Raw genomic sequence first — 14,025 nt, 5'->3', positions numbered from 1 at the left:
GTTTGTTTGGTTTATTTCTGACTCTGCTGATGATTATTTTCTTCATTAGCAGAGCAAAAACAGTCTAAAAGCAATAAACAGTGTTTATTATGTTCTATTGGGCTAAAACCAAACATGAAGATGGTAAACGAGCTGCTTTAAGGATTTATTTTTCCGTGGTTTGCTTATTGTTCCAGGGTCGAGCCGTCACCGCCAGGGTCAGCTGGTCTGTCTCTCTCCAGAGACAAGGCCAGCTGATTAGACTGAAAGAGACAAATCATCTCCTACCAGCTTCCTCTGAAGGCTGTCAACGCAGCAGCTGTGAAACCGTCCGTCTTTAAAGCTTCAAATGAAACGTGAATGAGCAAAACAGAAACGGGTTTTATCTGCAGTAAACATCCTGCTCTTACTCCGCTAACCCGGCGGCGACCCAAACTCTTTCTGTCAGGAAATGTTTCTGACACACAAATCTTCAGGCCTGACGGATGGAGGCAAAGACACGCCTTATTTAAACACAAAGCTTTATTTAGATAGTCATGAAAAAAGACACCACAGTAAATATTTAGTTCTTTTAGTAATACTAATGATTATTTCACTAATTATTAATCGATTTTTAAAATGAATTTTAACCACTTCAGCCTATTTTATACAATATTTAAATATGCAAATAAATTCAATTTTTAAATAATAAAAATAACATTTTATTGCCTAAAATGAAATAAAACAGAATTTCTTTAGTGAACACTTAATTATTTATAGCAAAAGATGCATCTGCAACTAAAAAATACTTCTAATATTTGTTCTTTCTGCTAAGGGCTGATCTGTCGTCTATTTTATTTCTATTACCGATGGATAATTCAGTAGCAAAAGGTTCTTAATGAGAGTTTTTCTTTACAGAGTTTGAACCAGGTGAAGCTGAAACTATCCCACTTCAGGAATTCTGAGTGAAACATATTTACATATAAACATATTTATAGACAAAAGTTGTTTTTTATCTTAAGAGCAAAATGTATATTTATTTTTTACAGTTTTGGATTAATTGCTACACTGGATATGTTGTACTTTCAGCCTTTTTTCACTAACCAGAGTCTGCATACTGCCATTAATGACATCAACTGATTACTTCATCAATTGATGTTATTTCAACAATCAATTAATCACGATTGATCTAATTAATCACTTCAGTTCTACATAATATTTTTTTTAAAAGCACAATGTTTTCTATCTAATAAGTAGTAAAATAGATCTGCAAACATTTCTGCCACTTTTTAGTTTCATTCTTTTGCAGAAATGCAATTAAAAAATTTAAAACGGCTAAGCATTTATATTAAATTTTTGTTAATTCTTTATTACATTCGGAAGATCAGGAGAGCTGCAGGTTGCAGATCTTTGGTAAAGACAACGGATTCAGTGGACAACAGGTAGATTAAACGTCAGTCTCCCATCGTCCGAGTTTCGGACCCGCTGTCTCCCAGAAGAGACTCGGAAACAAAGCACTGCTTACTTTGGGACCGTTCCCAGAACTTGTTGAATCCTTTTATATAATCGCAACAGCGAGAAGAAGAAAATAACTTTCAGGAAGGGATGAAAACAACGTAGGAAACTCCAAACTCCCTCAAGAAGAAAAAAATGAAGACAAGAGTCGGGGTTCCTCTTCGGCTGCAGACTGGCTGCTGTGTTCAGTTAATCATTCATAACTTCATTCTTTACTTCCATCAGTTTACCAGGATCTAATTACTGCTGAATATGTAGGAGATAAAGAGAATAAGCCCTTTCAACACCAATATTAGTGGCGATAATCTGTCAGTTTGAAGAATTGATGTTTTAACACGGATTAATACTCTCCTCCTCATCAGGAGCTGCTTACACGTCACACAGCAGAATCAAATCATCAATTAAATCATACAAAACAAATAAAAGTTGAACAAAAAGATAGAGATCACGTACCTGTACGACTTCTATTCCCCTTTTCCTGAAAAAAAGAAAAAGAAAATGTCATTAGTTTTATTCTAAAACGAGTCAAATATAATTTATTACCATAATTATGTCACCCATATAAACATCAATGTCATGCGATGCCAATAAAAGTTATTAACTGAACGGTACATCAGGTACAACAGAGTCCAGTGTGGGATGCAAACTGCACTTCATACGGTTCTATTTGAAGTATAAAAACGCAACAAGCTCCTTAAGTTCCACTTTAAAAACGCTACGTGACGAAAAACGTCAACTTTTCATTCAAACATGACTTTTTCTGCTACGAAGACGTGGTGACAGAAAAGCGGAGGAAATGACGGAGCACGGTTGATTCTGAGAGCCGCGAGTTAATAACACACTTCATGGAGCCGAGTTTTAACTTTCCTCCAAGAGCAACAACAGACTTTCTGTATAATCATCTCTATTCACGGGGAGTTTTGAATATTTTATTGTTTTCAGGTTTTATTTTTTTATTCGGCAACCTATGAGGTTCCTGTTCTGTAATATTTTATGTTTAATAAGGTAAGAAAACTCGAATTTTCAGTATTTGATGCAGAGGACAAATTATGTTTTTTTATTATTTGTGAAAAATTTAGCCGTTATAGAAAGATGAGTTGAGTTGTTACATTTACTCAACATTTGAGTAACTTTTTTGAAAAACATTTACTTTTACAAGTATTTTTACTACGCTGTACTTTTACTTTTACTTGAGTAATTCTATTATGAAGTATCGCTACTCTTACTTGTTGAAAAAACAAGTTTTTAAGAAAATCGTCGCCTATCAATTAATTGTAATTTATCAATCAACTTTATATCAACTCATTAATCGATAACTTGCATCCGTAGCTCACACATTTGCAGGTGAGAGGAACTGAAAACCGGTCGAGCCTTGGTACGGCTCAGCCGGTCCAGCTTGATTTACAGCGCCATGGTAACAGCAGCGTGGCCATTCACAGCTTTGCAACAATGCAGATATTTAATCCTGCAGCTGGCGGGTTTCATGTGGCATGAATGGAGCCTCAGTTTCAACCCACCTCAGATATGGAGATCACTTCGCTCTGATGCATTGTTAAAGAGGCAGAGGGAGAAAATCTGGAGGAACCGGGAGAAAAGTCTCCCGTCAGAAAAAGTATTTCCTCCGTTTCTGCTTTTTACCATCACATAAAACGTTTCAGATCATCAAACACGTTTTATTAAGATTATTTAGTTTACTAAAACCAACATGGCCACATGTGAAAAATGTGTCCCCTGTTGTCAAATCATGAAGTATCTCATGATTAACCACGTTTTATTTTGAAAAGAAGAGTTCAGTTTCACATCCAGGTTACTGTAGATTCAAATAATCATCAAAGCAGAACTTGTCTGACAACACGAAGTAGGCTAAAGGGTTTAGAAAGCATCTTCTTCCATTGACCATATAATTGCAATGGAAAGATGACAATTTTTTAAAAAAAAGTTTTGGATCAAAAGTTTTGGCCCTAGAATGCAGTGTTTTTTCACATCACATTAGTCACATGACCAACAACTGGGTGTTACTACTGATGAAAACTATGAAGAAGAAAACAACAGGAAGTAGCTGGAAGTTCATGTTTTAGAGACAAGGTAAACTTACTCATGTGTGATTTTAATTGCGTTTCTTTTATTAAGGGAAACACCACAACTGTGAATTTTTAATTTTATTTTTTCCAACACAGAAAGGCGTTAACGCTGGAAAATTTTCCAGCATGGCTGAATTAAAACAATTCTTCAAAGAAGACTTGGCTAAAACTTTTCCACAGCCATCCAAAGAACCATTTTTGATAAAAACTTATTTAGACCCACAAGTTCTTTTTTTGTTTGTTTGTTTTTGGAAAAAGACCATTTGTAATTTTTGATTAAAATTTAAAGTAGGAAATATATTATTTGTGCAGAACCAACATTTTATTTAGATGGGCATGTCACAAAAATATTTAAACAAAGTTTTCAATTTAATAAAAAAATATGAAAGATATAGAACATTACTGGCACTTTTTAGTGTCATTCTTATTTATAAATGCAATAAAAAACTGCTGAACTGCATTTTTAAAATTATATTTATATTTTTAAACTTTTGTTCTTCCCTTATTTTAAGCTAAAGGTCATTAGGAGCCACAGGTTGCAGATCTGGTTTATTACTTATTACACACACTGTAAAAACATAAAACTTTACCAAGTAACTAACTTAAAATAATACAAAACTAACTTTCAAGTCACTTTTCAGCAAGTTATAAGAGCTTGTACTGGCAGATTATTTTATTTATTACAAGACATTTCCCCCTTGTTATAAATGAAATAATCTGCCAGTAGAACAAGCACTTTTTAAAATCAATATTAAGGAATTATTTGCATAAAACAAGCTCTTATAACTTGCTGAAAAGTGACTTGTACGTTGGTTTTGATGTATTTTAAGTGCACTAACATATTTGGTCAAAAACTAGGCCAAAATATTTGGTAAGATTTTGTGTTTTTGCAGTGCAGGGAAACATTTCCCATTTTATAAATGGAATATTGACTTGAACACTGAACTCTGTATTTACTCAACCCTCAACCTTGAGCGAGGATAATGGCGTACCTAGTAACTGCCTGCAGTGATCTGGTGTTTTATTGACAGAAACAAGTTTAAATGTTTACATCCGCTGTCGTGATTTAACGTGTGCGGGTTTGACCAGGTTTAATCTCATCAACCCTGTTAAAGAAGAACTCTGCGACCTTGTCAAGATTAGAACCATTTTAATCAAACATTCAGACTCGACTGCGCCGAAGGCCGTCGGATCTGCGGCGAACACCGCAGACAGAAAGCAGGCAGCTGCTCCTGACCTGCAGGATTTATCTGCAGCTGCAACAGACAGGACCCAGAAAAGACAAGACAAGACCGACTAAAACTGGAAAATCTTCCTGTGATTTAAACAAAAAACAACGAAAAGAAAACTGAGTCTACTGCAGATATCCAGACACATCAGATTGTTATCAGTCAAATCATTTCCTTCCTCCTGCAGATAAGTTGTTGCTTAACTTTCTCGGTTCAGAGAGAAGAACCTGAAGAAGAGTTTCAATGAGAGGAGGCAGTTAAACTGGTGACAGAAACATTTCAAACACGGCTTTTAGGTCAAAAGAGACAAAGCCGGCTAAGATTCATTTCTAACATTGTTCAGTCTGTGTCTATGGGCAGCAGACTGAGAAGAGTAGATAAAAACTGTAGCATTAATCTCAATTTTGCCTGCATTAAATAAAGCAGGCAAAAGAAACAGTTTTTCTAAATCAGATTTATTCAAAATAAAACTGCAGGTGTGTGTAGTGATATTTCATAATTTATCCAAAATTAAAAACACTGTGTTTTTAATTTATCCAAAATTTAAAAACACAGTGAAGTAAAAATACTCCTAAAAGTAAATTTTTCCCAAAAAATTACTCAGGTAAATGTAATAGTTACTCCTCAAGGCTGCAGGAGTAGGCAGAAGAAGGCAGAAGGTGTTTGTGGGGCGTTTATGAGGAGATTAAAATTGTGTTTGTTGGATTACGTTCAGATAATCTGAGCTGGTACAATCAGGTCAACACCGCCACCGCAGGAAAGGTGAGAACACACTCAGCACTCCTGACCTGCGACCTGCTTAGGGAGCATCCCCGGCGGAGAAAAATACCGCTTCACATGACAAACGAAACGTCGTCTGTCTTGTTTTTTAGGAATCCCGCAGCTCAGATATGCAGCAAAAGCCCTTCAGCCATGTTTGTGACAGGAGATAATGGAGGCATTGCACTGCCCTTCTTTATTCCAACTGACAATCAGTTGAACTTATCCAAGAAAATCACAGCGCTCTTTGTACCAGTGAACGCACCGTTACTGGTGGAAACTCTCCAGAAAAATACAGTCCATTAACAACGCACAGGAATCCAGCCTCGACAAGAAACTCCCCTCCTGTTGCTTCCCTCTGGATATTACCTTCTGACTTTCAAAATACTGCAGTTTAAATAATGGATTTAACTCCAAGCTGCAACGTTGGAACTGTTCACAAATCAGAGACGTGTAACAGAAGAACCAGAGAGAAGACAGAGAAGCTTTGGGAGAGATTAAACGGAAAATAAAGAGTGAGGATTTCCTCATGGAGTCAGGACTGATTTCAATCTGCAGCCATTTAGATGGAAAAGCATTAAAATGCAACTTCACAAGAGTGGAAATTAAAGAAAAAGTTATAGGTTGAATGTAAGAGAGGCCAGAAAAGCAAAAGGTTTGGGGTTATTCTTGGAATTAGTTTGCTTTGGTGGCAGCTGAAAGTTTGAAACACCACAGTGTGTAAAGAAAAATAAACAACATTCATTTATTTATACGATAAATAAATAAAATTTAAAATAAATCGTCAAAAAGTATGAAACTAGATAAACAAAACTTCCACCTGTAAAAAATATTTAATAAATAAAACACCACTATGCAAAAAAATAAAAAATAATTGAAAAATGAAAATAAAATATGAGGTGTAAGAAAAATAAAACTAAATAAACACACCATGTGTAAGAAATAAATAAAACATGTAGTTAAATAAGGTGCTAAAATCTGTAAAAAATAAATAAAATAAAACTAAAATAAAAAGTGTAAAATAAATTAATAAAATGACACTGTGGATAAAAAAATAAAATAAAATGCTTGTAAAATATTAATTAACAGCACTGTGTAAAAATAATTGTATATATATAAAAAAAAATCAGTACATTTAAAAATAAAAAATAAAGATAATTAATTTAATAAAATTCCACCAGGTGTAAAAAAATTAATACATTAATAATAATAAAAAACACTGCAAAAAAAGTATAAAAAAATGAAATGCCACCATGTGTGAAGCTGAGAGGAACCAGAACATTTCCAGACTCTTCAGTTGGTTCCAACCTCCTGCCCCACCACCCGGTATCAGACCCAAACCATCCCAACAGAACCACCAACCTGCAGAGATCCGCGAAGGCCTGGAAGTTCAGCTTCTTCATCTTCTTCTCGCTGAGCCAGTATCCCACCCGGCGACCCCTCAGGAAGGTCTGCATCCTGGCTGCGCTGCTCGGGCTCCTCTGGGCGGAACTGGCGGAGATGATGGTGAAGATGATGGAGGCTCCACCTGCGGGGACGGGGCAGGAAGTCAGCGGCCAGCCAACCAACCACACGGGCGGGGATAACCACCAACAGTCAGTCCCGGGAGGAGTGGACCTAACACTCCTGACCCACGCAGGAGGAGCTTTCTGCTTTTATATGCTGGGTGTCTGGACACGCGCGCGCGCACGCTCATTCCCTCCGCTGCTAACGGCTAACGCTAGCAGGCTAGCTGTTGTGACTCTGAGAAGCTAACTTTAGCTAGCTGCTGCCCCACGCTGAAACCCGCTTATCCGAACCTCAGATGCTCATCCTCGCTGCGTGAGAAGATCACACAGCCGACAGCCAGCTGCTAACCAGCGGATAAACTAACTGACTAGACCAGTTAGGGAGGACCGCACCGCTAACCAACCTGCAGGTTTAGCTCCGGGGGTCGGTCCGTGTTTTCCTCGGGAACTAGCTCAGAGACCGGTCCATGATCCGGTCCGACCACCGCAGAGAGACCCGAGGAGACCGAAGACGGACACGGCGGAACCAGGCACAGATGTTCCCCGTGTTTCCCTCTCCCTGTGTCCCTCTGTCAGCTTGACTCACTGCACACACCCTGGGTCCTGCTGCTGCCTTCACTGACGGCACGGAAATGACAAAATCCTGGGAGCTGACCGCACACACCCCGGGTCCTCCTGCTCCAATAAAATCAAACCAGATTCCCTTCTTTAGTTTGAAAATGTTTTGTTTGGTTTCATAGATAGAAAGACTCCTCTGTCATATTTCTAACTCCAACCTGGTCTTATTTTTATTTTTTAATTATTTTTTTTTGCCAAGCTTAATATCCATAAAAGCAGAGTTGGATAGTAACTAGTTACAATTTACTCAGTTACATTTACTTGAGTAACTTTTGTTTTTCTCACGAGTATTTTTACTACACTGTACTTTTTACTTTTAGTAGAGTAATTTTATTATGAAGTATTTCTTGAGTAAAATTTCTGGATTTTCTACCCACTGAATGAATCACAGGTGTCAAACTCCAGCGATTATGTAAGATTAAAAAACATGATCTACTCAATACTTCAGTAGACTTTTCGCCAAATACTTTTTTACTCTTGAGTAATTTCTTGGACGGCTGCTTTTTATTTTTACTTGAGTAAAAACATATTGAAGTGGTGCTACTTTTATTTGTGTAAACTTTTTGGGTGGAAAAAAAAAACTGGGACCTTCTGCTGCGTTTACTGACAGCTCAGAAATAAAACCTCTATCAGGTCGATCTGAGTTCACATAATCTGCCTGTACTGTAATGGTTACCTTTCTCTTTATCTTGTCAACATACTTATGCCATATAATAAAAATATACCCCCAAAACTCCCATTATAAGGTCGATATGTTTTGGTTTATCTGCTTTTCGAAAACTTAAACAGGACGTAAACAAACAAACGGAGAAAGTTATCTGTTAAACATGTAGATGCGACTCAGTAAAAGCGATTGTGGAACATAGCGGATAACCTTAAAGAGCTGTTATGGAACAATAACGCCACCTGCTGGAAAACTGGGTCATTGGCGATGTTTTGAAATAAATAGAATAGATAAAAACGTTTAGCTTTAGATTTAATTTAACCAAATCTTTCTACGTACCACACTAAAAATATGTGTTTTTTTTAAGTATAAACGGCATTTGCTTCCTCTTATTCTTTAACTTGTAAGTTATACCCAAATAGTTTATAGTTTACGTTATGTTTAGTACAATTTAGTTTATTTTCAGAATACAATTTCAAGGCACCAAAAAAGAAAAAACAGAAAATTTAAACCAAATTTGTAGAAAGATTAAAAGTCCATTGCATTCATTGTAAGATGCAGTGAAGTCCAGTTTATTAATAAAATAGGTTAAAATTAATTATGCAGTGTAAAGTTTCTGCTTTTTCACATTAAACAAGACAGAAGATTTTTGAATCTAATTTTAGTTCCTTCGTTTAACTGCACATTCTTAGTTCAACTGTGGATTTTTGTCATTTTTTGTTTTACAGAACATTGCACCAAAAATCTGAAAAAAAATTCTCCTGCTTCTTCAAAGCACTGCAGGCAGTGAGAGTAATAATGAGAAGTAAGAAGGGGAATCCGTATTTCTGCAATCCTGTCTTCCCTTTACTGTCTCTTGTACAGTAAAGAGACAGTAAAGTACTGAATAGTTTTAAAAATCTCCTCACTGGTAAAACTCTTTCACAGGTAATCAGAAATCTGCAGATCTGCAGGTTTATGGGTTGTTAGAGTTTCTAAAAGAAGAATCAAAGGAAGAGCTTTAAAATGTAAAATGATCAAATCTTGCGCTGTTATGTAGATTTATATGTGTATTGTGAAGATAACTTGGTTATTAGGTATAAAAATAGGGTAAGCAAGAATAAGCTTGGCTTCAGCCTGTTCCTTTTTTGGTAAATTATGGGTTTGTTTATTGTTGTTTTATTTTCTTCTTTGTTGTTTTCTGTGTTTAATGTGGACAATTTACCAAAATAAAGTGATTGATTGATTGATTGATTGATTGATTGATTGATTGATTGATTTTTGAGTAATTATGTTCCTTTTTTTATTATGTTGGAACCAACACCCATAAACCTGATCTGATTCAATAATTAAATATTTTAGGCACATAGTGTCATTTTATAGCACAGTCAATAATTATGTTAGCTTCAGTTGTTTTAAACATGCTGTATATATCCATGACTTAAAGCTGCACTATTTAACTTTTATAAAACATGTTTTTCACATATTTGTTGAAATTATCACTGTCTCATGATCGTATAGGACAGATTAAAAATTTTTTTAACTCCTCTACTTTTTCCCAGTATTAACTGCAGAAATGCACCACTCAGTCAGAAACAACCAATCAGAGCCAGGATCAGGGTATTAGCGCTGTCAATCACTCTTGTGTACCCTCCACTAGCTCTCTGCTACACCACAGCTGGTTCACCACAACGTAGCCTGCAACAACTGCTAATGCAAGCTAATAACCAATAAATGGTTTTCCTGGAACAGTGAGTTCTTGCTATGCTATTAGCACATTCAGCAGCATGTACACAGGCATGATTGACAGCACTAAGACCCTCCTCCTTATTCTGATTGGTTGTTTTTGACTGGAAACGGGGCATTTCTTTAAACTACTCAATCTTTTCACAGCGTATCTGTCCCTTAACAATCTGTCACAAGATGGTGACAGTTTTAATAGACATGTAAAAAACCAACATATTTTTGTAAAAGTTACATACAGCAGCCTTAAAGGTGCAGTTTTAACTTTTATAAAAAGTATTTTTTAAACATATTTGTCAAAACTGTCACCATGTGGTGAGAGTTTATTAAGTGACAGATAATCTGTGAAAAGATTGAGTTGTCTGAAAAATAGTCAAAAGCAACCAATTAGAACCAGGAGGAGGGGCTTAACGCTGTCAATCAATGTCACACTGCTAAATACGCTAATGGCGGAGAAACAACTTATGGTTACAAGAAAACCGTTTATCCGCCATCAGCGTTAGCTATACTAACTAGTATTAGCGTTCAAAACAAGATTTGTTGATAGGGAAAAGCAGAGACAAGCGTTAAGACCCGCCTCCTGGCTCTGATTGGTTGTTTCTAGTTAGCACTGAGAGAAGGCAGATCATCCTTTTTATTTATTTGATTATTTATTTTATTTTATTTATAAATTTTTTTTTACAAAAGTTGCATACTGCAGATTTAATGTAAACTGGCAAAGAAGCAAACTGACATCATTCCTATTTAATACATAACATTAACTTCTATACCCCAGCTTGCCACCAGGTGGAGCTGTGAGCCGAGATAACTTGCTTTTGTCATCTTGTACCTCCTATTCCTCAGGGTAATAATCAGACTAGAAAAAGCTCTTCAGATGGATATGATCACTGTTGAGTGTTTGAGTCGATGTTTCATCAGGTGTTTTTATGTTCCACAGGAAGCTGAAAACAGGAATTCCTCTTGCAAACAAACTAACGAGGAAGTGCAGAGTCTTGTTAAAGGCCAAAACAATAGAGCAGAGAGCAGGCTGCAGGGAGTGCAGAGATGGTGAGGGAGATGCGGACACATCTGCAGGAGCTTCAGACCCTGCAGCGATCAGACAAGCTGAGACAAGAAGCTGCTCTGCGCTCTCAACTCTTGCATAAACTGCAAAGAAAGAATTTGCTCTGCATGCATGTTCTCCTTAATATAATGGTGTTACTGTTACTTTAAGAAGGATGTGGATATTTTATAAATTTCAACAGTACTGATGATGCCCTGCGACAGACTGGCGACCTGTCCAGGGTGTACCCCGCCTCTCGCCCGGAACGTAGCTGGAGATGGGCACCAGCAACCCTCCCGACCCCATTAGGGACAAGGGTGAACAGAAAATGGATGGATGGATGGAACAGTACTGATGAATTAAATTTATAGAAATTTGTTACAATAAATTAAGAAATCCCCACATTTTTTACCCTCTCACGATTACTCAACATTTTGCTTGTTTAAACCTCGAATATTAGGCGAACTACAGGCTGTGGGTGCATATAATTTGTAGTTTATTCAACCAAAATCGTCACAAGTTCATAACAAGACGATCGAAGCTAATAAAAAGAAAACAAAGCTAATGAAACAGCTTTTTGAGGAGCATCGACTGCTGTTTCTGTAGGAAAGACTGCTTGGATTATTTATAATTATTTAAGGTCCCTTAAACCCTCGTTTACATCCAGTCTGACTTCCTTTAATGTAGAAGCCAATGACGTAAAAGTCGGAAAAATGCGTCATCACCCAGTTTTGACAAAAAGTTTTCTTTTTGTTTATAAAATGAGCCGTTTCAAAACCTTCCCTAATGTTAAATCACAATGGAAGCGGACTGCGCCGTTACCTAGCAACCCTAGCATAGCCCAGCCCGTTACCTAGCAACCCAAACTGAGTTCCAGCGCTTTTGGCTAGCTGGTGTTGCCACTTTATGGGCTATATAGATTAATAATCACTGCTGGAAAAGACAAGGGCTTTGTTATTGACTTACCATCCGGATAAGGTTGTACAATTAGGATCCCTGTAGCCATTTTCATGTGCTAGTGTAAACGCTGAGTTGGGGGGAGTGGCCAGAAGCTGCTTAATTAGATTTAAAGAGACAAAATGCCCTAAAACAGCACTTTAGAAGATTAAAATCTTATTATTTAAGAATGATTTTGTGCAAAACATGTATTTAACATGTTTTTTATAGGCCATAAACCTATCCTAGCCTGTTCAAGGAACAGTAGAAAACCTGCTCACATAGAGGATATTTGACAAAAGTATGAAATTATTTGTAAAAAGATTAAAGGTGAAGCAGAACTGTACCTGAAAAATGACAGTAACCCAGAACTTGCATTTCTGTAGGTAATTTTTTTCTATGTTTTTCCAGATATGATCATTTCCTTTGACATAACATTTTAATGGTGAAACAAGAACAAAAAAACAGCCCAGTCATATTAAAGTGTTTATTTTGAGAAGTTGACCACTGTGATGCACCTTCTGAGGCAACAGTAGAAAAATAGATTCAGTGAAACTAAATGCAACTTATAAATCTACAAACAAGGTATCTAACGGTAGCATACAAGTACAATGTACTTGTTAAAGTTCAACACACATCCATCCGATGGTTGATTTTTTCGTTATTTTTCTTTTTAAAAAGCTGCTAAATAACACTGTACACAAAACGAGCTACATGGGTTTTCAAATTACTATCTGATGCATGCTGGTTAGCTGGTAGAAAAGAGCTTGCATAGACATCAAAGTCACTCCTCCAATAAAAGGCACCGACTCCTCTACAGCACAGAGCAAAACGCCTGGGACTCAGTGGAACACTGGCCTGGAAAAATAATTATTAAAAGCTACCAAACATGAAGACGGGGAAGAATCTGGAGTTTTGCATTTTTTCCCCATGAAGCAACTTGCTGGAGAAAAAAAAAAGAAAATACTTTTCTGCTTGGCAGTTCTATCAATGCAAAGCAGAGAGGAAACATCCTCACATCATCTACAGCTAAAAATAAATGTCCTTAATGCATAACATTTATGAAAAACATCCTAAACACAATCTTTTTGTTTTATAGCACACATTCTCAGTGAGAGTTTTATGACAAAGACGAGCACACAGTGTTCTTCACTACAGTAAAAACACACAGACCTTCAACAACCACCAAAATGTGACAAACTATTAAAAAAACCACAAGCGATCTGAATGTTTTGGACTCAAATCAATATATACACAATTCCTCGTTGGAGACCTGAGCCAGCACGGGCCGACTTTGCGTTACCATCGGTTACATTTCAGTTTGAGATGCAGGTTTTTTTGTTTGCCGTCTTTCTGTAAGAAACGAGAAGTACGGAGCTACAGCTGCAGCCGGTCTCCAACTACATATTTAACAGTTATCAACACTGCATGTGCATCCTGTGCTAATGAGGTTTGCAAAAGTCCTGATATGTACATTTGGACTTTTTTTATTTTTTTTGAAATGTGAGAGGAAAATGCAGAAATGAATAAATCAAACCTAGAGAGTCAAAGTGAAAGACTGAAAATGTTTTTATGTGAATAAATGACGTTTGAAGCGCTTGTTAAGGCTTTAAATGTGGTTACTTGATGCTAGACAACACCTCCGACTCTGATTTGTAGCACAGAGATTTCAAAACACCTGACTTGCTTCTGATTGGCTAAAAGGTTCCAATAAGCCTCTCTGATTGGCTAAAGAGTTCCGATAAGCCTCTCTGATTGACAGAAGGTTCCTACAGTTTTGTTTGCTGCAAAAACGATAATCACAGCAAGCAGATGTTCCTTTCTTCACTTTTGTCACTCATTACTAATGAGCTACACTCAAAAAACACAAAATATTACAAAGTATTTTTTATCTAGTGAATCTTAATCCGATTGAAAAAAGACAAAACTAACTTCTAACTTTTTAGCAAGATATAGAGTTATTGTTGCGGCGTTCAGATTGGAGTAGATCAAT

At 36.7% G+C, this 14,025-nt stretch overlaps 1 protein-coding gene across 2 annotated transcripts in view; it reads right to left on the bottom strand.

Annotated features, from left to right (window-relative positions):
- Nucleotides 1–7,682, bottom strand: part of itpk1b (inositol-tetrakisphosphate 1-kinase b) — a 41,198-nt gene extending 33,516 nt beyond the window's left edge. The window contains exons 1-3 of one of the 2 annotated variants that reach the window (XM_028000106.1): nt 7,455–7,682; nt 6,905–7,070; nt 1,927–1,951 (exon numbers count right to left, since the gene is read on the bottom strand). In XM_028000106.1, coding sequence (XP_027855907.1) covers nt 1,927–1,951; nt 6,905–6,999 — 120 coding nt within the window. In that variant the 5' untranslated portion in view covers nt 7,000–7,070; nt 7,455–7,682. The remainder of the gene's footprint in view (nt 1–1,926; nt 1,952–6,904; nt 7,071–7,454) is intronic. The other variant, XM_028000107.1, reaches the window with a different exon arrangement.
- Between the last annotated feature and the right edge of the window lie 6,343 nt (nt 7,683–14,025).

Source organism: Xiphophorus couchianus, chromosome 19 (genome assembly GCF_001444195.1).
Source record: "Xiphophorus couchianus chromosome 19, X_couchianus-1.0, whole genome shotgun sequence".
NCBI lineage: Eukaryota > Metazoa > Chordata > Actinopteri > Cyprinodontiformes > Poeciliidae > Xiphophorus > Xiphophorus couchianus.
Note: the sequence above shows the minus strand (reverse complement) of the source record. Positions and strands in the feature narration are given on the sequence as shown.